This window comes from Columba livia, chromosome 8 (genome assembly GCF_036013475.1).
Source record: "Columba livia isolate bColLiv1 breed racing homer chromosome 8, bColLiv1.pat.W.v2, whole genome shotgun sequence".
In the NCBI taxonomy this organism is placed as follows: domain Eukaryota; kingdom Metazoa; phylum Chordata; class Aves; order Columbiformes; family Columbidae; genus Columba; species Columba livia.
In genome coordinates, this window is record NC_088609.1 from 25,672,234 (window position 1) to 25,696,576 (window position 24,343).

General features: G+C 41.4%; 2 protein-coding genes across 2 annotated transcripts in view; both read left to right on the forward strand.

The window, feature by feature from the left end:
- Positions 1-4,703, forward strand: part of KYAT3 (kynurenine aminotransferase 3) — a 27,685-nt gene extending 22,982 nt beyond the window's left edge. Inside the window, exon 14 of the mRNA XM_065071184.1 lies at positions 4,597-4,703. The gene's annotated coding sequence lies outside the window, so the exon portion shown is untranslated. The remainder of the gene's footprint in view (positions 1-4,596) is intronic.
- Positions 1,950-23,126, forward strand: GTF2B (general transcription factor IIB). Its single transcript, XM_065071246.1, has 7 exons — positions 1,950-2,101; positions 4,597-4,703; positions 15,081-15,214; positions 19,767-19,913; positions 20,050-20,179; positions 20,787-21,068; positions 22,624-23,126. Exons 1-7 carry the CDS (start codon positions 2,085-2,087, stop codon positions 22,755-22,757), a joined length of 951 nt encoding a protein of 316 aa, XP_064927318.1. The 5' UTR covers positions 1,950-2,084; the 3' UTR covers positions 22,758-23,126.
- The last annotated feature ends 1,217 nt before the right edge of the window (positions 23,127-24,343 follow it).

The following is a 24,343-nucleotide window of genomic DNA, read 5'->3' on the forward strand; positions in this document are numbered from 1 at the left end:
GGTGTTCCCATCTGCCATATCCACCATTTTTTTTCTGCTGCTTGTGAACAAAGCGCTTGAAAAATGGATGCAGACCGGGAATAAAGAAAAGTTGAGATATGATCTATCATATTTTTTGCAACAGTTCTGAAAATTATTGACCTTCTGTGGTGGAAATTAAACTCTTTCAATTCTAGTTAATGAGAATAGGATCAGGAGGGACCCGCTGTTTGCAGTGACTGCCAGCAGATGATCTTTTTCATAGAGCAGATTATATGAGAAGCCAGGACAAACCTGGAAAGCTTGATGGGACTGACTGCTGATGTGGCACATCTGTTGCAGACACAGCTACATAGACTTTTCAGATCTAATGGGGAAACTTAATACAGCATGCTGTATTCACATGGACAGTTACAGTAATTTTATTTTTCATTACTTATCTTTCGGGTTTATTGAACATTTGTGAAAAAGGTCATTGCAAATTGAAGAAGAGGAGCCTTAAATTTATTTCTTAGCATCTGTATCTTCTAATCATTCAGCTTCCTTTTATTCCAAAAGGTCTATGTATTTTTTTAAATCTAAGGCATGGGTTGGCAAGTTCAAACTAGCACATTTTCAACCAGCACACAGCAGTTCAGTCAACAGAAAAGTGTTTAGAAGTTGGTTGATGACGAATTTTACTCAATATTAGTAAGTATTAAAAGAACTTCTCAACCCCACTGAATTTCCTTTGAGCTAGCAAATTTGAAAATACTCTTGTTATATAGTGGAGATGTGGTCTTAAGTGGTGTGACCAGTCCTTTGTATCTGATTAATAGACAGCAAATTTACAGCTGTTCAGACTTCAGTTCTGATCACTTGAAAGCACTGAAGTAATGGCACTTTCCAGAATCTGTAGACTCTCCTGTCCTGTTCATCCCTTTATCAGCAAGGAGAGGCTCATACCAAAGGAACAGGGCTTTTTTTCTGCTGTTTTACAGCTTGGGCTTGAAAACCTGTTGTTGCTGCTCAATATGCAGACTAATTTTGCATATGGATAACTCCTTGGGGAATTAGAGTCTGGACAGGAATCCAGCACTGGAGAGCTTTGGTTTTGTAACAGGTTTTGTGGGTTTCTCCTTGGCCTGACAGTTGCTTCCACGGTGGGTGTGAGTGTGTGACACAGGAGGGGAGCAGTTGATGAGGTCAGGAGGGTGTAGGGCAAGGTGGGAAGCCCATGTGTGTCTGCTGGAGTCACAGTATCACAGTATGTGGGTCGGGCTGGGGGGTCTGTGCGTGGCCTGTTTGCCAAGGGCTGGGCTGCCTGACACTTAGGGGTCCTGCGGAAGGGCCAGGTTTCTCTCATGGTCAACCAGAGCAGCTGTAGCAGATGATGCCAGTAAGGGGCAACTAAAATATTCTTCCCCTTTCTGGTCTCTGATTGTTCTTGCTTCTGGAGCTGAGACAATGTTGTGCCCCAGACACATTCATGCAAACCCTGGTAGTTTTGCTTAAACTCTTTTTCCCCCCGCCATGGTATTTCCCCGACCTGCTGGAGTGTGCTCAGCAGGAGCAAAACCGGCGGCCCATCCCAGGGCAGCGCTGCGGTGGCGCAGCAGGCGAGGGGCAGGCCGGCGGCGGGAGCTCCTGCAGGAACGGCTGCCGGTGCCTGTGCTCGGTGTGGCCTGGCCTGGCCCTCGGATCGCGGCTTGCCAAAGGGGAAGGTTCCCCCTGACCGTCTCGTACGTGACAGGGGCTTTCAGAGCCCGCAGCCGCAGGCTACCAGCGGCCTCGGGTTGGTTAGAACAAGATTTTGGTGGCAGGGGGCCTAGGCCCCAGGCTGGTTACCTGCCCGCACCTGCCTTCGCCCATCTCTCGGCTGGCCAAGCCCTGTCCCAGAGCAGGTCGGGGGCCGCCGGGACGTGGCGAGCAAGCCGCCCCCCTTTACCCAGGCCCTGGGGGAAAGGTGGGGCCTGCCCGCACGCGCCTGGTGCTGCGCGTCCGTCTGTCCCTTGGCGCGGCCCGTAGCGAGCGCTCGGCAGGCCCCGCCCAGCGCTGTCGGTATATAAGGGGGAACGTCGCTACGCCGTTGGAGTCTACAGGGCGGTGCGGCAGGAGCGGGCAAGATGGCGTCTACCAGCCGGTACAGGCGGGCGGCCGGCCGGCCGGCCTGGGTGCTGGAGGAGGGCCGCGGGGGAGGAGGCGGGAGGCGCTTCGCCATCTCCCCGTGTCCGTGGCACAGGAGAGAAAATGGCCGCTTCGCCCCTGCTGCCTCTGCGGAGGAACCGGTGGCTATCGCAGCCTTTGCCAGGCCCCGGTGTCCCCGGCTCGGCGCGGCTCTGTCGGTTCGAGGCGCCTGTGGCCGCTCTTCGGTTTCCCGTGTCTCAGGGCCGCCCTGTGCGCAGCTCCCGGGGTGGCAGGAGGCCAGAGAGGGCCGTAGGGGGACGGGCCTCCCGGCGTTTCTCCGTGTGGGCCGGGCCGGGGCGGGCAGGCTCTGAGGGGCCGCCGGCGGTGGGAAACGCCGGGGCTGAGTTGGCCGCCCCTCGCTGCTTCGAGTCGGTGCTGATCGGGAGGGCTCCAGGGGAAGTTTTGGGGGATTTTGTGGTGATTGGTGACGTGATTCGGGACCCCGCGCTCGTGTGAGCTCTGTGTTGTCGGCGCTGCCGGTCGAGCCCTTCTCCTAGCGGGGCCGAGCTCAGCCTCGGCAGCCCTGACCGCGGCTCTGGCGGAGCGGGGCCGCGCTCGGCCCGGCCCGGCCCGGCCCGTGGGTGTCGGAGCCCCCGGCGCCGGGCAGCCTGCGGCTTATCGGGCCCGACAACAGCCTTGAGGCTCCCACCCTCAGTCCGTACCGGCGGTGGCTCCGAAATAAGTCTTTTTCCCTGGAGCTGTATCGAGGTTTTCTTCCAAGTCAGGAACGAAGGCAGGCCTACAGAGCGGGCTGGAGTGACTCTTTATTAGTCCTGCTAAACCTGTCCTAGGATCTGGGCAGTGCTTGCTGCTAGTTTTATTGCAACCCGGGAGGTATTTGCTGAGATGCATCTTGACACACACACTTTGCGTTTTCCTTCAGTGTAGCTCGCTTAGTATGTTGAACCTGTATGGCACAAAGAGTGCAGTATATGTGCTGAGAGAAAGGAGTTAAAATTGGGATAGGAAGACCAATTTTCATAATATTTTTTGAAGTTAAAGTCTGAAACAGAATACTGTTAGTATTCTTTCAGGCTTCTGGATTTTATTATTTTTTCTTTTGCTTAGCGTGTCATTAGCCTTTTGTGTGATGCCAGATATCAGATGACTGCACATACTTTGTCAACAGTTTTTTCTTGTCGTGAAACTACTGGCTGGGAATAGGGAGAAGGAAAATGGTTTAAAGAGCTTTTATATAGGATTTTGAAGATAATTTACATCTGAAGATCTTACGAGTACATGTTCTTTCTGGAGGCTTTAATGTTAATAGTGGTGTTGATTTCCAATTTATTTTCAAGTCTTAGAATTTTCCTGAGCAGTTACTGGATTAAAATGTTTAGGCTCGTTTTTATGTGCTTTTGACTCACTGGAAATATTTTAAAAGTAAAAGTTAAGATTAAATGTGTAGATTAGGCTGAAATAATGGACTAGTGGGAATGGGGGCAACTTGGATTAGTTTAACTTTTAATAGGATATTTTCTACAATTGAAAGGATTAGGATTTATTTTTTGTCGTGGTGAGATTTAGGTTGGTAGATACTCATGATGAATTTTTTGTGATCAACCTCTGTACCCTCTCCTTTTTAGCTCAGCAAAATGGCTTTGTTGACTATACAGACCCTAATTGTAAATATTTATTACTTCAACTTTGAAATTATGAGTTCTCACAGAATTACTGAACAGTCACTAGTAGTTTGATTGAGTGATTTACTTTTAAAGCACTTGGTTAGAAGCAACTGGTTATTACTCTAGTCAGTTACTAAAGCTGTTTTGTTAAATAGTGCTATAATATTTTAGAGGAGGCTTTTTATATCTGCTGTGATTCTTGAAGATGCCTGAATGTGGAAGAGGCAGATTCCTGTTATCAGAAGCAGATGTCACATAATGCTCTTCATGAGCTGATTGTTTTTTGTTAATGTCTCACAATTAATAAGTTGCTTAATTTAAAATGGGACTTTTTCTTCAAATACTTGGAAATAATAAAACAGTGGTAGAATTTACTATTTTCTAAAAATACATCTTGTATATGCACCACTTCCTGAATTATGGACCTGGTAAGTAATATTGATCTGATTAGAATGTGTGAGAACACTCATTTGGAACAAAGTGGTCACCACTAACTACTTGGGGAACTTCATTTAGTGGTAGACTGTGAGTTAGCCTACACTTAATCAAGCTTGTTGTTTAGATTGTTGAAGTTTTAATGTGAAGTGGTTTTGGTACAAGATATATAACAAAAAATTTGGAATTTAAGGTAACCAGAAGTCTTGATTGTTAAATGTGGTGTTACAGTATTCAACTAAAAGGATGAAGTTCAGGTGTTTAGGTTAATATTCAAGTCACTGTAAATTCTGTATTATTAAATTGTTCTTTTCAGTAGGTAACTCTTATGCTTTTGGATATGTAGCCTGCTTGATTAAAAGTAATTAATGCTTCTAATTTTTTTTCTTAGTTTGGATGTACTTCCGAGAGTGACTTGCCCAAATCATCCAGATTCTATTTTAGTAGAGGATTACAGAGCTGGTGATATGATTTGTTCTGAGTGTGGGCTAGTAGTAGGTAAGTAGCTGTTCATATTTTTGAGAATTATCATGTAACTTAAATTGTGCATGTAGATTCGTTTTCTAATAAAAGTGGTATATAGTTATTTGAGTATTAAAAGGCTTTTTCTTGGTGCCTTTATATTTTCTTTTGTGCTGTGCTGTTGGTTAAAAGCTTGCTGTTTTTAATAGTCTGTCATTCAGTAACTTCTTGCATTATGAAAAGAATCAAACTCTCTTCAGACTGAAAATTTAAAATATGCTGTCATTTAAAATATATTGTAATATTGGATTAGACTGTTGTGCTGTCTATTCCAGTATTCTGTCTTTAATAATGACTGTTGTCTTAAGCGAAATATTATAAGAAAAGCAATAAAAAGTCTTTGTCAAGTAACTTGCTTACAAGAAAAATAAAAATGAATCTCCGTTTACTGTTAGTTAGATAAATACTTCAGGGCAGAAGATAACCTCTTTCTGGCCTTGCCAGCACCTGTTTTTGTTAATTACTTTTCCTAAGGCTTTTAATACTATGCCAAGTAAATACCCAGTTTTTCCCCTGGAATTTTGCTGAGCTTTTTTTACTGTGTTTGTATGGCAACAACTTCCGCTGGCTAAACTGTCTTTCTGAGTATAATGGAATATTTACAATGAAAGGCCTTCTAGGCATTGTTTCTGTTTGAACAAGAGAGAGAGAACCATATTGTCATAGAACATGCCGCATACCTACTTTTATGGTTATTTTTTAGAATGAGCATCCTATTGTTCATCCTGTTGTCTTTATTCCTTTTGCGTGGGAAACTTCTAATAGTCATGTTACGATCATTCTTTAAACCTCATTTATTCTTGTTACATTGTTTTAGACATGCCATGACCAGAAGAAAAACCTCTGTTTTGAGGGTGGGTGTTCAGGTGGTTCATTCAGTGATGCTCAGTGTTTCAGATGGCTTTATATCCCTCCCTCCTAGACTCTTGTGATTTTGTTTTGGCTCTTGTCTTGCACTGAATTAAAAATTTTAGTACAGTTGTTAGCATAAAGCTGAAAAGTCCTTGACTTGGTATAAACATTATTTCCAAACAACCAAAACATCAGTGTATTATCAGCATTCTTCTCATACCAAATCCGAAAGACAGCACTGTACCAGCTGCTAGGAAGAAAATTAACTCTATCCCAGCTGAAACCAGAAGAGTATCCACCCCTTATTTTATGCCATCTATGTCATGCCCAGATCACAGGCTCTCCAATAACGTTCCAGCTAATGTCCACCACTTTTCCTCTCTTTCATATATCATTCCCTTGGTCTATGGGCCATCCCTCTAAAATGTCCACTGAGTTCACTTAGACCATGGCTTTGGGCCCCATCTGTCATAAGTCTTTCAGGGCAGGTGAGGTGGTGTGCAGTGTTGGAGTGTTGCCTCTTGTATCCGGAGCTCATAGCTGGTGTATCTGGCATGGCCCACGGCCACGGTCTGTGGGTTCAAGGTGTCGATCTCAAGGAAGTTGCTGGGTGCCAGTTGCTGAAGCCAGTGCTGTGCTTTGCTTGGTTTTATCAAAGTTCATTCTTCAGTTATCTGGGTGATTCTTACTGTAATACCACTGATATGGCGTATAGCAACTGTAGTAGTGATGACACACAGTGGCAGGGTTATATAGCAGTTAACATTGTTCAGTTTTATTTGTTTGCTATTCTCACCCAGAATCAAATCCCCTTGAATTACACATTGGACTTCCCTGTCCTTCTGCATCACCCACGAAGTGCACCCAGGTCCTTGAGGAAAAGCAGTGCTGCCGATGGGTTTGCCTTTGCCTGAGACAGGACTAACCCAGACTGTCTTCCCTAAAACATTCTCTATGTGCGCTATGGGGACTCTGTCGCCTTCTACATGGACAGTTCTACATGGACAGTTCTACATGGACAGTTCCACGCCTTCTACGTGGAAGTTTTGAGTGGCAGAGCCAGCTCAATTGGCAGATCCCCTACTGTTAACTAGCCAGGTGGCTTTTGATAAATGTGTATCTGGTGTTGGAAGGTCCCACCACCCATAGCTCTCAGTGTAGTCTCGAACAGTCCATTGCATCGTTTGATTTTCTTGGAGGCTGGTGCGTGATAGGGGATGTGATATACCACACTCTTTGGCCCAGGTGTCTATGAGATTGTTTTGGAAGTGAGTCCCATTGCCTGACTCTGTTCCTCCTGGGGTGCCATGTTGCCACAGGACTTGCTTTTGAGGCCCGGGATAGTGTTCTGGGTGGTGGTATGGGCCACGGGATATGTGCCATCCATCTGATGGATGTTTCTGCCATTGTAAGCTCATGTTGGGTTTGTGTGAGTGTGATACAATTAATCTGCCAGGCCTCATATTTGTGCTTCAGCCATCAGCCTCTATATCACAGAGGCTTTTACTGCTTGATTGCAGTGCATGTTTCACATTCATGGATAACCTGCGCGATTGTGTGCACGGTCATGTCCAGTCCTCCATCATGAGCCCATCTACATGTAGCATCCCTTCCTTGATGACCTTGAGGTATCATGGGCCCACTGAGCTATAATTAACCTTTATGTTGCCGGTTGGATCCACCTGATCCACCTGCCGGTTGATGTTCTTCAGTGGCCTGGTTCTTGGTATGTGGGCATCTGCGTGATGTACTTTTACAAACAAATTCTGTAGCTGTGCTGGAGGTGATTTATGATGACCTGAACAACAAGCAGTTTTCCAAAGATCCAGATGAAGTCAAGTGCACATGACCCATGTGGCTGAAGTTTGTACAGAGCAAACCATCGTAGTTTCTTTTAAAATTATGAAACCATTGAAAAGGCTAGGAGAGGATTGTTACTTTATTAAAAGAAGGGCTAGTTTAAACTGCATGAATTCTTGTAAATGAACCATAATAAATTTGCTGGTTAAAAATTCAAATGTCCACAGCAACATTTCCTGTTGAAATATGGTAATAGGCTTCTAAGTTATTGCTTCAAAATAGTTTAGTCCATGTTCAGCTCTTTGTGTGGCTGCCATAGAAGTTGAACCAAAGTTTAGAAAATCACATTTTGATCAATTAATAACTTTTAAGGTAATGCTGGCTTTAGAAGAAGAGGGAAGGGTTTTCCTTGATGCGTTTCCTTCCTTTTAGGAACTTGGAGTTTATTAGAAATATCGTTTCATGTACCTTCTGTTACCCAGTCGCAAGGTATTCTTGCTTTAGAAATTTACTCGCTGGTCCCCTCTGAATCAACAGCATAGGAAATTTCTTTAGTTCAGGTTGTCAGCATTTTTGATGAGCAGAATTGTTAGAGTATTAATACAAACGTTTGCTAAATTGAATTTCTAAAATGTGCTTAAAATTATCTTAGTCTCCTTTACAGTGAGCATTACTGGTAGGGTAAAAAGTGTTTTTTCTTTATGCATGTGGTGTTTTTTAAGTGGGCCTTTCAATGGATTTATCACTAGAAGCTTTTAACATTTACTTCTGTTGTGCTGATTGTTCTCATTCTGTCTTGCCTTTCTTCAGCAATTTAGTTTTCCTCCATATGACAAATTAATTAGCTGGGATATCTAGCAGCTAGTTTGGAAAACCAGTTAGATGAAGAGTGCACGACCAAACAGGAGTGTGAGCATTCAATATTTTCTCTTTTGGTCTTTTAAGAAGTTTAGAACAGGAGAAAACCAGATCCAATTCTTGATGCCTGTTTTCTGGAGATGCATGTGAAGTAGGGATGTTTTTAGGTAGTGAAGACAAAATTTTGTTTAATGATGATAAATCGTTAATGTATTTGTTGCAGATTCCGTTATACGTCTTTCCTTTAAGAGAGTAGTGATTTCATTTCCTGCTCTTATATAGGCAGGTTGTGTATTTGTGTTTAAAGCCTTACACAGGTCGTAATGTGTAGCTGATGTGAATAGGGCCCATTCAGACTATATTTTGAGGTGGTCTGAAAGTTACTGAGATCTTTATAACTGAAGGGGATCAATTAGAAGAGTTACAAACCCCAAAAGACACAATATACTCTGTACCCAAAGAAATGTTACTGGTTTATTTAAAAATATTGTGTCTGCAGAGCACTGCTAGTGTACATGGGGCAGAATGGTAAATCCTGAATATGTGCATTTATTTTACTGTAGTGATGTGACTTCTGCTTTTTTTTTTTTTAATTTTTTGTTTTTTAATTACAATTTGCTAAAATCAGAGCAGAGAGTTTTTAACTATATTAAGTGTATTTCTATTTGGTGTTTTGCTTGCTTGCTGTGGCAAAGTACTAAAGTCTCACATTCGTGGAAGAAGTGAGTTTGTTAAGTGTAAAACTGTGTCATAGGATACAATAGCTGGTGCATAGATAATGAACAGTCAAGTTTCTGTGTTTTAGACAGAGCTATATTTTGGAAGTACTGCTTCTTAAAGGGAGTCTTCAGAAATATTTTTAATCAGTTGTTTTGTACTCATAGGTGGTGTTCATAGTGTCTCGATAAGACTGAAATTTTAAGTTAAATCCAGTATGCTACCTTTCCTTCCCACAGCATTTTTCACTTGTTCTAAATAAACTGTGCTGTTTTGCTGTGCAGTATTATAACAATTAAATCTTGTAATGTCAGTATGACTTAATCTTGATATTAATTTGGATTGACATGCATCTGAGACTTTACAAGTCTATGTCCAAGCTTATCTACTGTTATAAGTCTTCTATCTTATTATACGTACTTTTCTCAAAACATTCTAGGATATATGGTACGGTAACTGTTTGTGTGCTGGCTTGAGAACTCACAAACAGACTTCTTCGTGTTTGGAGAAGTAGTTTGTTCTGTGGTCGTTGACCATATCTCATTCTTCAGACAGACTTGATGGGGGGAGAAGGATTTTGTTCAAGAACACAAGGCTAGTAGATCTTATTTCTTGACAGTTAAATATCTGCTTGCTACCTTTTCGGCAGTAAAAAAGGGTGGAAGTCAGATGATATGCCAGAAGGGGCTGAAGAACGCAGAATCAAAATGGAATACAAAGCACTGAATTTTCTTGATGTAGCAAGGTGGTGAGCTGAATTTCAGAGGGGAATAAGAATGAGTCTGGTGGTATGTACAGCTGTGCAGCACCTCAGCTAGGTAGGAGTACCTTTCTGATCTAAGACTTTCCTTAAACTTGTCTATAGTTTCATTAAATGTTGTTTTAGTGTGCAGGAATTGGAGCAGTGAAGAGTTGATTTTCGGCATTTAGTAAGTGCTGTGCTCTAACAGGTTACCTCTGTCTGCTTCAGTAGGCAGGTATGCCTTCAAGAAGAACAGTGCTCTTGTGTGGTGTTTTATTGGATAGCCTGCTGAAATAACAATGCAGAAGTCTGTCTTCAGCTGATGAGAATCCTTAGATGCATATCAATTTGTTAAAGCGTTGAGTCAGATGATGACCTATATTCAGATGTTTATCCCGTGTTCTGTGTATACCTGGGCGTTCAGCTGAAGAATTTTGGGGAAGAATGTTCGGTAGCTTGTGGTCAGCAGTAAAGCTGTTATAAAATTCCAGCAGAATATTTGATTGGTTAATGCTTCTGAAGAGTTTGAGATTTAAAAGCACATCTTTAAATTCAGGTACAGTCTATGAAGAAGAGATAGATTTTACTATATGGCAGGTATTTTTTTTTCCCCTACAATATAACAAATAGGTAGGAAGGGGTTTCATGGTTGCCTTTCTGCTGGCCAGTGAATTACTCAGGATGTCTGTCATTAGGGATAAGATTGATTGCATCTATACATAGATGCTTGTTTTCTGAAAATGGAAGAAACCTTTTTTTTTTTTTTTTTTCAGATGTTAGTAGTATCCTTTAAGTGGAGAAGGTACTTAAGTACTTCGGCCATGAATCCTGTAGATTTATGCAATTATGTCTATCATGGTATCTTTATACCTCCAGATGGTGAAAAATCTTTTCATATTTGGGTGCATGTTCATGGTTACTTCTTTCTGTGAGTATTGTCAACATTTAAAATTAAAATGTGAATTCTTAATTTAAAGTATTGCTTAAGTAGGCAAAAATCTTTAGATAGGTATGTATATTAGCAGCCTTTATCTGGTTACTGCTTCTGCACTTGGCGTCCAGAGCACTAACAAGTGTCTGACAATAGTCCTTACAAATAAAACTCTTTGCATCCACAGAAGAGCTGACTGTAAAGGATGCTCGTACTTAGTCTGAATAGATGACAGTCATGGATGTTTCATTTACATAGGGAATTTGTAATATGAAGAAATCAATTTGCTGCCTTTTTTAGTTAGCATTTCAAATAGTCTGTTTTAAGTCTAACTCATTTCTGCTTTAAAGGCAAGTTGATGGTTCTAGCTGTTTCCTGTTTCAGCAGTAATGTTTGTAACAGTGAAAACTTAGACTTTAGATGGCAAAAGTTGGCATCTTTTGTCAGGCTTTTGTTATAAACCGTGCTCATAGCACGATATTAATATTTCCTGGACATTTGCTAGTTTAGTGGTTTCTAGGCTGGAAACCAAAGGTGTTTGAGAGCCACTATGAACAATGCTTCCATTAGTTGGAGTACTAGGTTTATCTAGTGGGATAACATTAACATTTTGAATCATCCTATTGAAGGAATGTTTGTTTTTTTTTTTTTTTTTGTTAACTTGCTGCTTTGTCAGATTGGCAAAGTGATTTAGGGCAAATAAGGGTTAAGAATGATTTGAACTCCTGTGATGGAAGAAGAGTCCAAAGCCTCTTATTATTTTGGTGATACAGTGTAGATCAAACACAACATTGAGAATCTGTAGTTTTGGAGCATCCTTCATGAATACTTGAGCTCTTTATCTTTTAAAGGCCACAAGTCTTGGAGAGGCTTCAGCTGATCAGACTTGCCCGCCAGATTGTTTCAACATTTCTGCTCTCATTTGTTTCCTCCAAAATGAAGCTCAGTCATTATTTTGATACGCAGGAGCAGCTAAGCCTTTGTTCTTTTAACAGTCACTTGCCTGCAGTGCTGTACTGTCCATTTCAGTCCATAGTTGCCTGTCGGTACTGATAGGAGGCTGGTGATGTCTGGAAACTTGGAAACTAGCCACAGCACTCTGTGGATTTCAGTTGTTCCTGGTTTTGTCTGTTGTTGGTGGTGTTGTTTTGTTTTGTTTTTTTTTTTGGGGCGGGGGTGCCTGTGTTTTGTCTTAAATAAAAAGCATCTCAGAGCCTGCTCCTGGTTCATTTTGCTATTTCAGCTGAGTCTTGTGAAAAGGCTGCTGTTGGTGTTGGTGATGATGCGTTTGTGGTGTTTACAATTCATTGAGAGCAAGATAACTTTTTGCAAAAAATATTGCTATCTTAAAAGAGTCTGGAAATTTTGTAGAAGCAGCTATGACTGTAAAACTGTGAGTGGTTTTGTTTGTGGTATGGGGCTTGTTGTTTTGGTTTTTTCGTCTTTTGTCCCCTGGGAGTTTATTCTTTGGTAAAATGTAATGCATCTGCTCTTAAATAGAAGCTCTGAAGCATTGTAAAATGCTTTTAATTAGAAGCATAATGAATGTGCCCACTAGATGGCAGCAGATTCCCTAACTAACTGTAAGAATGACACGAAGCAATTGCTATTTTGGTACTTTAAAGTGAAACTAAATTTTAATAAAATATTTGTGTTAAGATTAAAATATTAGTTTTAATATGTAGAACTTGATGCAATGTACAACTAACATTAGAGCTCCTCTGAAGAATACTTAAGAACAGACCTCAGAACTTCAAGATTAGATACAGAACATTACTTACTGGAGGCTTGGATTTCATCCTATTTCTTGTTTAGATTAAACATCTTCAATCTGCAGCTATATTGTCTTCATGTAATGGATAATACAAAATGCAAAAAGAGAATAAAATACATACGTACGATGAGTTACTGCAAGTGGAGGTCAACATTAAAATAGCTGGTATTCTTTCTGTAAACATGTAATTGCAAATTTAGGACTCATCAAGTTAAAATGTTTTCCTTTGAGAAATCGCTTTCTGTTTTTAGAGGGAGGAGTAAACATAAATGATTTGTGATACGTGGATGTTTTAAGCTAATTTTTAAAAACTGTTCAAAATAATATTTTAATGTTTCATGCTGACCTGAGTTTACTCTTGCATTTCTGTAGCGCATGCTGTTTGCCTTTGGCAGTTGTGAAGAAAAGTAACCTTGGTCTGAGGTTTTCCTTTCTCAATAACAGTTCTGCATTTCATTAAATGAGCTTTTCAGATGGTGGGTAACCTGAGTCAGTGAACTTTGCAGCGTGTATTTCCATTAGAGCCTGTGTGTTAGTCTATAAGACTGTATTTTAAAGTGTAACTGAATACTGGAAGAATGGTTTATGAAATTAAATTAAATGGGGCAATGGAGAAAAACTCGCGTCTGTTCAGAAAGATGCTTCGGGATATCATACTGGAGTTGGGTTCCACAAAAGCTTGGTCCTGTAAACTGTGTTTTTGTATGTACTTCAGAGGGGAAGCTGAGGAGATGAACTCATCTATTTGATGGAAATTAAATAAAGGAGTGTCTAATATAACCATATCTAGGGAAGCTTATTTTTGTTCAAAAGGACCGCATCAAAAGGAAGTAGTGAAGGGAATATGCAGCCACTCCCATACTTATCGCAGGTTGGTGCTGTTGCCAAACCCAACATCATAATGATGTGAGAAAGCAGAGGTGATTTTATAAAGTACTTATTGGGAGCTTTTTTACTCTTAATGTTTAACTGCAGACCCATTTTCCAGGTACTTTAGGAAAGCGAGTCAGTAGTGTATGACCCAGCAAATTCACTTCAGGTCTTGTAAAGTTAACTCAGGACCAGTCTTCAAGGCTGATTCTTTACGCTTTTTGTAAGGCTGACTTCACTATTTGAAAGTTTTGTTTGAATCACTTAATTGCTCTGTACTAACATCAAGGTTCCAAAATGGTTTTTATGTTTTGAAGAGGTAGAAGTCACAAATAATAGAATCACAAATAATGAATGCCACACTTTTTTTTCCCCCTTTTTTTTTCTTTTTTTTTGTAGAATGGGATACTTAGCTGCTTGTAGCTGGGTATATTTTTCATCTATGGAAACCTTTTGGCCTATTTGTTCCATTTTTATCAATATTTCTAGCTTGTGACACTCTTTTATAGAAGCCTTTTAAAAGGTGGAATGCATGTCCTAGGACCTCTCTATATTTTAAATAAAATACTGAAAGTATACAGAAAAACTTTTATTCAGCAGTAGCGGATTTCTTGGCAAAGTAAAGGTTTTTGCAAACCGCATCTTAATTTCACAAATGCTTTATATTCTTTGTTCTACTTAAGCTTTTCTTACTGAAATAGTAGTGTCAGTCCTCTGTAACAAGTTTGCCAAAGCAGGCAGCGATAGAACACTTTTTTGTTAGAGCAGGAATGGTTCGAAACTCACAAGAGGCAGATCCCTGAGTGCGAGTCATTTAGGTCATTCCCACTTGTGTGGAAAAAATATTACATCATTGCCCTGTACTCAGTGTTCTATTTATACCATGCCAGAATTTTAAGTACATTTTGCTTTTTTTAGATGCTGTAAACAGTATTGGGTAGTTGTCTAAAAGCAAAGTTGCTGCTAAGCCATAGAAGGAGCATTGCTGAATCAAATATTTAGAGAGAGTCCAGGAGCTAGAGTAGCACACTGTCTGCTAATTTAAGCTTGCAAGCTAGGGTAGAGCTTTATAGCAGAAAGAACAGATCTGTGCCTTCTTTTACTCTGCTATATTCTTAACCTTATAGTTTTGGATGTTTTTCTTTTTTCCCCACATGGTTTTCATTAGAGCAGTAAATAAAGGTGGAGCGTAGCTGTGAGCATGGCTGACAAATCCTGGTCAGAAAATTTCTAACCAATTCTTTTTTGTTTTGGTTGTGGTGATTTCTTCTGGTTCATTCACAGCTTTCAGTTTCAAACTTATTCCTTGCCGAATAGTGGCATATTTCAGAGCACCAGAGACCTGGAGCACAGAAGAGACTACAGGTTAATGAGATTCTACATTATTAACGTGTGCACTTTGAACACGTGGCAAGTGTGAGAGAACTTAAGTTACAGTAACTTACTTGTTTAAGCTCTGAGAACATCCATAGGCAGCTATGATCTCCAGCTTGAAATCAAGGTCTTGATTCCTTTTGTGTGTTGAAGATCCTATGATGGTCTTCAAGTTGTCGTGTTCTGGATGCATATCTCTATAGCTATTTATGTTTTCTGTGCGATTTTAGCTCTGTTCTGTGCAGTTTTTTGCCATTGCCTTCAACTGAACTTGTAGATTCCAAACATTTTGGTACATTGTCCTGCAAGTTACCATCTGTTTGAGAATGCCGACAGGCTGCCTTCTTACAACAGAGCGCTCACCTGTAACATAACATTTAAAAATAGTTAATGAAGCATTACATTAATTCAGACTGTTGCTTTCTGTGAACTCAGGTGACCGGGTCATAGACGTAGGGTCAGAGTGGAGAACTTTCAGCAATGACAAAGCAACAAAAGATCCATCTCGAGTCGGGGATACCCAGAATCCTTTGTTGAGCGATGGCGACTTGAGTACAATGATTGGCAAGGTAACGCTTAAAATATTTAATTTTGCTAAGTCTGAGCATTTTTACGTCAAGTACATGTTTGTACGTCCACAGGGAAACTCTTCAGAGAATGTATTTGCAAAGAGATTCTGTCTAAATTGAACTCTTACATTTCAATGGTGTGTAAAATGTGGCTCTTTCCTGGGGGTAACAGGAAAGGGCTGACCTCTTGAACAAAAGGAAAGTGCGGTGCTGTGGCGTTACTTGTCACTTGTTGGTGTGCAGCTACAAATAGAAAAGCCGATGTTGCAGTCTTTAAAGAAACACTGACTTAGCACGCGTTTTTGAAATGATTCTGAAATAATAGACACTTAGTTTTGAGGTCTTAATAGCTAGTACTGCCCAACATGAACTGTCGTTTTTTGTAATAAAATCTGTATCAGATTCATATTGGAGACCCAGAAATCCACATGCATATTGTACACGTTCTTATAGTTAATGATAAAGCACTAAATGTAGAATTCTTTCACGGTGTGACTGCTCCAGAAGAAAGTATTCAGTGTATATTGGAGCTGAAATTTAGTGGTACAGCTGTATCCTGATCTTTGCCATAAGAGAGCAAGCAAGATTAATTGCACAAATGCATTCCCTTCAATGAAACTGTGACACAGGTAAGTTTTTGTTGTCGTGCTTTCTGTTGTACTTGTGGATTTCTTGAATGTTTCATTAGGAGTGGTCCAGTTGCTGAGAAATAACTATTAAGAATGTGTTGCTGCTTTGTGTGTTGCGGGACGTGCACGCCAGGATTTCTCAGTTTTCGTTCCAGTGATGTTGCGAGGAAGAAGAAGCAGACATACCTAAATATGTGTGGATGTGTAAGGGGAGTGTGTACTATACCTTTCAACCAAGAATTCTTCAGAGTTGAAGACAAGTAATAAATACGGCTATGGACAGCTAGTCTTGAAGCTCTGTTTGTGAAAAAGAAGCTTTCTTGCTCTAAGGATTGTCCAAATAGATGCTTGTGTTTTGGACAACTCCAAGCATTACTGACCACCAGATTTTAGGATGTCTTATGGTGATGCAAACAAATTCTGCACTGCTCCATTAAAAAAGCTGGCATTGCTAAGTAGCTCTGTGAAGCAGTGCTGCAGAAGCCCCTGGAGTTTTAATGTCACCTTATAGGTCCAGAAAGATTATAGTTCTCAGGGCTTGTATTTCTATCCTTGATTTGGTCATCTATGAGAAGGATCAGAAATACACCTTTATACACAGATGAAGAAATGAACTCCAGGTTCACACCGTTGGCTCATTTTGGGACTGTGTAAGTACAGGGTCTGTTTCTGGCAACTCAGTTTCATTCAGTAGGTAGAACAACCTTCTGAGTTCTTTTAGAACTTTTGTGTTGGAGATGACAAAAGATATTTCAGCTAAAGAACTTGTATGCAAGTGAACAGTGACTTGTGCTGTTAACCCTATTTTCTGTGGAGGTTCAGATCCTCCTTTAGAATAAGGATGGCAGCCTCAGTGGGAGAGTTAAAGACGTAAAGAAATACCTGTGAAAAAGTTTGGTTTTCAGTGAAAACTAAGAATTTTTAGAAGTGGATGTTCAACTAATGAAACAGTTTTACTGTTAACCAGAACATCCCAGAATAGGTATGAGTGTTGGAGTGGTGTGATTTAACCTATAAGAACTGTGAGTAAAACTGTCCAAATACTGGAACTGCCAGGATAATATAGGAGAATATAGGGAGGGCAGCCTGTCCTAGTGCGGGTATTTTATTTTTATGGGGAGAATCACAGAAGAGACACATTATTTTCTACAGGAAATCGGGAATCTCTTTGACGAACCAGGATGTGTTCTGGACAAGAGTTCCTGTGTTTGTCTTGCCAGTGAGCAAGGGCTCTGGGATGTCAGCTCATTGATGTGAACTCTGTAGCAGGAACTGCATTTTTCCTCAGTCATTTAGAAGGAAGAGAATGGCTTATATCAGAAGATGCTGAAGAAATTTCCTATCAGTGCAGAAGGGGCATGAATTTTGCAGCAAAAATAACTAACCCAAGGAAGCAGTACATATATCAAGCAGTCTTCTGAAGCCCCTGCCAGCAGTAGGCTGGGATGAGGGTTGAACAAGGGTGAAATTGATGTAGTCATGAGGAAGATAAGTAGTGTCTGACAGAGTACAGAACAGCCTTTGCGAATTCCAGAGAATGAAGCAGGATGAAGTTGTATTTTCTCAGTTAAGAGCAGTTCCTAGAGTGGCCTGGAGTGGACCTCAGATTTGTGTGCCAGAGGTTGCTTTAGCATTTTGCGTGGGACAGGGAACAGAGGTATGTATTCCTTTCTGCTTGAGGTAGAGCTGCAGATAAAGAATCTGTAAAACAACAAAAAACACCCTCTGCAAAACACCCCCACCACCCAAAAAACCCCAAACCACAGCCTGTTTTGTGGAAAATCAGAAAGAGAAAGAGGACATTGATAATTAGTAAAGGAGGGGGCAGGTGCGCTTCACAAGATGGTTTGTCACCCTTTCCTCTTTGAAACCAGGAGGCGCTGCTTCGGGATTCCTTTCTGCTGGGGGTATGTGGTCTGTATCTGGAGCAGCAAAGCAGAGGCTGCTTTGCCCATTCGAAGGGATTAATTTCTAATTGGTTTTAGTACTTAAGGGACCCATCTGTCTGAGGTAGCAACAGCCTGCATTGGAAGAAAGATTAATTTGTCTGTGAAGATGAGGATGAATAGCATAGTTGGCTGTGGTGGAAGTGGTTTGTATTCTTTAGGCTGATCTTTAGGATATTGGCACAGAACTGTATCTCTCTCGAAGTAGAGGCTGTGTGCTGCAGCTGATCTGATGACAAGCAGGATTGCCTTTGGAGCAGCCCTTTGTTGTGTTGGTGCCAGCATCATTTCTGGGTGGTTCTTTCATCTAAAAGGGTGTTTGAAGGAGTAGAAAGAAGCCAAGAACAGTCTTGGAACGTAGCATCTGCCATAGAGGGCCTGTTCAAGGGCTTTGGGAAACGTGTGAGGGAGGGTTCTGTGCTGGAGTCCTGGATCTCCACAGCAGTGTCAAAGTGTGTGTGCAGTGCAGATACGAGTCTCAACAGCGGAGGGGTCCACTGAGCTCGTCAGAAACAGGGTGTAACTGGTGTCCTTGAGTGCAGGGAAATGGCACAGTGTAAGTGAATGGTCGAGAGGTTATTAGTGACAGTCCAAGAACATGTATTAAATGCAGAAGTGCACCACGGAGAGATTATAGAATTGGATCAGGAAAGAAGTGATCTCTGACTCCATCTGGGCAGCCCAGGAAAATAAGGTGGTATCTGGGTGTGTGCCCTTTGTTTGCTGTGTCCTGGTCCTTGTCCTGTACCTCTGTGTGCAAGTTCTGGCTGTGAATAGCCTGGTTAGCAGTCAGTCAGAGTTGAAGATCTGCTTTGTGCTCACTGGTTTTGGCAAACAGGACAGTGTAGTAGTCTGTGTCTGCAGCAGCCACCGTTTCGGTGTGTTTAAATGGCCCCCTCTGTGATGAAGTGTGGATGCCCCTTCCCAGGTACCTTGTTTGCAGGTGCCACCAAGGAATAAATGCTTGCTGATTCAGGGAATCCCGGGCCCTTCTCGTGGTGTGGAATTGTTGTGAAGAAGCATTTCCCATTTGAGAGAACTCATGGCCCCACGCGCTGTGACAGCAAACACAAAAGTAGACAATATATATTACAGACATTGCACTTCTGAACTTACAGGCCATGTTGTCCTCCTGAGCTATTATTAATCTGCCGTGGCATTATTTGTTAAAGACATGTTTCAAGCTGATGGCTAATTGAAGACCTTAAACACTTTAGACCCTCTTAGTTGGGCAGAATTTATTTTGCATTTACCAAAAATAGGCAACTTGTACGACCCATTGTAAGTACAAAAAATGCATGTTGGAAGCTTGTTTTGAAGTTGCTAGATTAAGTTGGTCGCTCTTACTTCTCTGAAGACCCCAGGCTTTCCTTTTAAGAGGTCCCTGGTTTTCCTGTAAAGGCAGAATATACAGATTTTGACATTTTGCAACAACTAAGGCTTGCAGCTGCTAGCAGACACAATATCAAATTGGTTTTGAATAGGTCATGGGTTTGGATGTTCTCTTTCCCCATGCCTTCATTTTTGTATTTGAGTTACTGTAATAACTAGTCTCTAGCTGGCCATAAAATTCTGTTCTTCTGACTTGCCAGTCTGCCACAGTGCAGATACAGCCAAAGTGACATATGGGTTGCATAAAATCCGATCTTGGACCTCAGCATTGGTGACAGGAGTGTTGAGATGTGCACATTGGCTACGTGTTACTCATTCTTTAAATTATTGTTACATTAGGAAAGAAAAATCCCTACATAATCTGTGGTTCTTGGAAATCAATTAATGATTTGAGACTTGTGCAAAGTGTAGAACCTGATGTTTGGAACAGTACTCGACCATATGATTTACTTCAGTGACGCCTGTTTGCACAGTGGTTTGAACTGAGTGCCTTGAATTAAGATGTATGGAGCTGGAAGATGTTTGCTCTTTAAATGAGGGGGAAGTTGCTTGTGTTTTATTGACAATACAATTTTCTTTTTTCAGGGCACAGGTGCAGCAAGTTTTGATGAATTTGGGAATTCCAAGTACCAGAATCGTAGAACTATGAGCAGCTCTGATCGTGCAATGATGAATGCTTTTAAAGAAATTACGAACATGGCAGACAGAATCAACCTCCCTAGAAATATAGTTGTAAGTTCCTGTCTGCCTTCCTTAAATTGTTCTGACATTGACTTAGTTAGCATAATATAATGAGCACATGAATTTTTGATATTGCTGCTAATTAAATGGCCTAGAGTTAATTAACTTTAGTCTTCTTGCTTTGAAGGATCGAACAAATAATTTATTCAAGCAAGTGTATGAGCAAAAGAGCCTGAAGGGAAGGAGTAATGATGCTATTGCTTCTGCTTGTCTCTACATCGCCTGTAGGCAAGAGGGTGTTCCAAGAACATTTAAAGGTAAGTTTTCAGTGATACAGATTCAATTTTGCTATGAAGTAAAGGCCTAGTTACTGTTATTGTAGGAAGAGGTTGGTTTTCTCATTCCTGGACTTTGCTGAATTGGTTGTTCTGAGCTAGAGCTCACCTTTGGGGGCGAATAGGGGGGATTCTGGAAATTGGTTTTATTTGTGAAGTGAGTAGGCTCTCGGGCATGGGATTTTTGGTCATAATGCATTAAAAAACAATTAGCATTTGAAAGTCATTCTGAGTGTTGGTGAAAGGTATTGCGTGGATCAGAGGATGGTGTGGACTGTTGTAACTGAATTTGAACAAATAGTTCTGCAATAAATGTGTGCAAAATAAATATGTGCAGGGATACAACCTTTTTGGCATTGAGTATGAAATTTCCCTTACGAAGCAAGCTGTATTCATTAGCTCCTTACGAAAAACGTGCACTGACTGAAGTGATTTGGATGTTTCACAAATGTGCAAAGCTTATATAATGGTGGTGGCCTTCCTGACATTGGCCTTCTGTGTGGGTCTTAATATGTTGAGAATCAGATTTTATTATTTTGAGGGACCAAATGCTGTCAAGCCTGAAGTTTAATTTTTACTTTTTGTTTAGAAATATGTGCAGTGTCCAGGATTTCAAAGAAGGAAATAGGCCGGTGTTTTAAACTTATTTTGAAAGCTCTTGAAACCAGCGTTGATCTGATTACAACTGGAGACTTCATGTCAAGATTCTGTTCCAATCTGGGTCTTCCCAAACAAGTACAAATGGCAGCAACACATATTGCCCGTAAAGCTGTGGAATTAGATTTGGTTCCTGGCAGAAGCCCTATCTCTGTAGCAGCTGCAGCTATTTATATGGCATCACAAGCTTCTGCAGACAAAAGGACACAAAAAGGTAATACTTCCTTGTTTTATTTCCCCCTCCCCATGTCTTGCTGCTTGAAAGAAAATTCAGTGTTACTGTAAAACTTGGATGAGGTCTGTGCAGGTGGTGATAAGCCACCATTCTACTTGCGTACAGCAAGGACCAAACCAGCATTTCCCACTCTCCAGAATAAAAATTGAGTAGTGGGCTGTGCTCAATGTAAGTTGAGTTGACTTTGTTCTGGCACTAGGAGTTGGATTCTTAAATGCAATAGACCAGTCCATTCAAATGAGCATAATTTCAGTTTTTGACCCATGATAATATTTGCTCATGTACATTTTGCTGCTCTGAAATACTCCAGGTTAGGGACAGCCACAAATAGCATCATGATTTTAGATTACAAGGAGTCTCTGATCATTCTGGCAGCCAGGGAATCACCGAAATTGGTCCGTGTTCCTTCACTTCTTGTGAGCCTGTTACGGAGACGGAGAGCGGTGGGAGAGCAGGGCTGGGGTAGCTCAGGGCTGGCATCACTCTGTGGCAGGGGAGCCCTCAGGGAGCCCGTGCAGCGTTCAGAGCTGTGTGGGGCAGCGCCTGGGAAGGGAAGGGGGCTTAAGGCTGCTGCGGTTAGAACTGGCTGCAACAAATGGATCCAAGTGCCTGTAGCTGGATGTGGAAGCTCTGTGGAGGTGTTTAGTCCAGTTCAGATCAGAAGTGTAAAAACCCTGGCCATTTCTTAGTGGAGATCTGCTTTTAGGCAAAGAATGGCCTTTATCTGTCAGGTTCTGATGCTTTGTTCTGCATTAGTCACTGCTTATTCCACCCTGGAGCTTCCCTCACGCTGGCAGTTGCCTGGGCACGTGAGTGAGCTGGAGCCCAGGCAGCCCGTACGGTCCCTGCATCTGCGCTCACCCTGAGCTCTGTGGCTCCTAAGAGTGATCGTTAAAACAAAATACAGCTGCCTGCCATGGATACGGACACGACTCCGTGCTCCTTCAGTGTCCTCAGACAATGCTGAAGGCTTTCGGGCAGTTCAAGGCTTAGATTCCACACTTGGTTAAATCTCCAATGATTTTGTCTTGTGCATCTCAAACAAGTGTTTTCTTTGCCTGTTAGTCGCTTGCTCTGTGCCTCTAACCTATTGCTCTGTGCATTTTAGGGTAAATGTATTTCATGTTTAGCTGAAGGTATTCCTTTTTGCCTATGCTTAAGTTTTCTGATGGTTTTGCTTGTATTTAATGAAGGCACAAATAGAAGATCCTGATGATAGTGATTTATTAGGATGTTGCTGGGCACGGGCACATGCAGACTTTGCAGTAGATGTTTTTAATGACTTTTGCACTCTTGGCCCTCTGTCAATTTGAAACTGATGTTACTCCATCATTGATAGCATAAGTTGAATTGTGGCATGTGAAAAGAAAGACTTACTTACATGCAAAATATTAGTCACAGTGGTTAAAACCATTTTTTCCAGGCTTTTGTGAGAGTTATGAATGAAGCGAAGTATATAGCACTTCTCGATAAATGATGCTTGCTGCTTTTTTTTCTTAGTAGAAACTAATCACTTGTCTGCTTTTTGTCTTAGAAATTGGTGATATTGCTGGTGTGGCTGATGTTACGATTAGACAATCGTACAGGCTGATCTATCCTCGAGCTCCAGATCTCTTCCCAGCAGACTTCAAGTTTGATACCCCAGTAGACAAACTACCACAGCTGTGAAACTGCAGAGGGTTACTTTCAATTTCTATTAAAAAAAAAAAAGAAAACCACCACCAACAAACTTTGATTTTTGCCTATAATAAAGGATGTACAAAGTGTTAATATTGAGTCTTCATGTTGTGGAACTGGAGGAGATGGAGATGGAGCGTAACTGCTGGAACGCAGCACACATTCCAAGGGTAAACAAGCTCATTGTGTGGCATTTTGTATGTATATATTAGTGGAAGTAAATATTTAATGACTGTTGCAACAAACTTAATTTCATATTGTTGTACTTATTTAGATTTCTTTTGTAGGATCTAGTAAGATGTATTTTGGAAAATCAAAAATATTATGTAATTCCCAAATAAATTGTTTTCCAAAAACACACACCAGATTATGAGTATGACTGCAACTTGACGTGCACACACTGTTTTGCATGCTGAGAACTGGATTGCAGTCCGTAGAGCGGCAGAATTAGCTTCATCCTTAGGGATGTGGTCACAAGGCTGCCCCACTGTTTGCTTTCTTGACACTTTAATCTCTAGTGTGGCTTTAGTATTTGTAGTTAACTGTGCAGCAGAGTATGGATGACTTAACCCAGAATGCAGGCAGGTGCTGAGAAGCAGTCGGAGTATTTGCACAACTGCTGCTGAAGATTTCCAAATCTGTTGTGAAAGGGTGAGTCACATCCTTGGCACAGTCTCCCTGATGTTCACTGATGTCTCTCACTTCTGTGCATTTGACATAATGACAAAGCAGCTAGAGCAAAACATAGGGACTCTGACTTATTCCTGACAACTTTGTGATGCTTTGTACTGTACAAAGGAAGGTAAAACATATTTCTAGTAGAAGTTTTAGTGTTCTGACCTGTCTGCCCAGCTGTCAGGCTGGCGTGCGGTGAAGCTTTTGGCACTGCTCTGCTCTCAGTGAGCACTTGCTTGTTTGAAGTTATGTACCAGGTGCTGAGGAGTGAAGGACAGAAGCTACTCAGCCCTCCCCAAACCAACAGCTTTGAGAACTAGTTGCCTCCTGATGGGAGGCAACTGTCCCTTTGTGTGCAAAGCAACAAATGCACTGAAGTGGGAGTTTTCTGTTTCCTGAGTTAATGTTGTATCACAGGTGCAAATTTATTTGAATTGCTGACGTGAACAGCTGAGGGGTCAGCTTGCTACACCTCTGGCCCTGGGCCATCCAGTGGGATGCCTGTGTGGCCAGTGCTAACAGCACCGCTTGTCAGTAGCCCCCCCCCAGTTTTCTTGCTGGTTTTAATCTTCTGCCAGTTGAGACTATTGAAATGTGGCAGCTCAACTTTTTTTGTACCCAAATAACAAAGGCTGTACAGTTCTGTTACACCACTGAAGCTGTTGGTTGCAGCCATGAAAAATTCTGCTGCAGATGTTAAAGGTCTTGGTAGTTTGGAGGTATTTGGAGTATTCTAATGTCTAATGCATTTCCTTAAACTTTGTTGGAACACTTTCTATTACATGGGCTTTCCCTGTCTTGCTCCGAGGTGTTTTGTCTGTCTCCTGGGAGAAGGTGTGATGCTTTGAATAGGCAGGGCCTGACCTTTAATGTACTGATACAGTTTGGAAATGCAAAGGTCA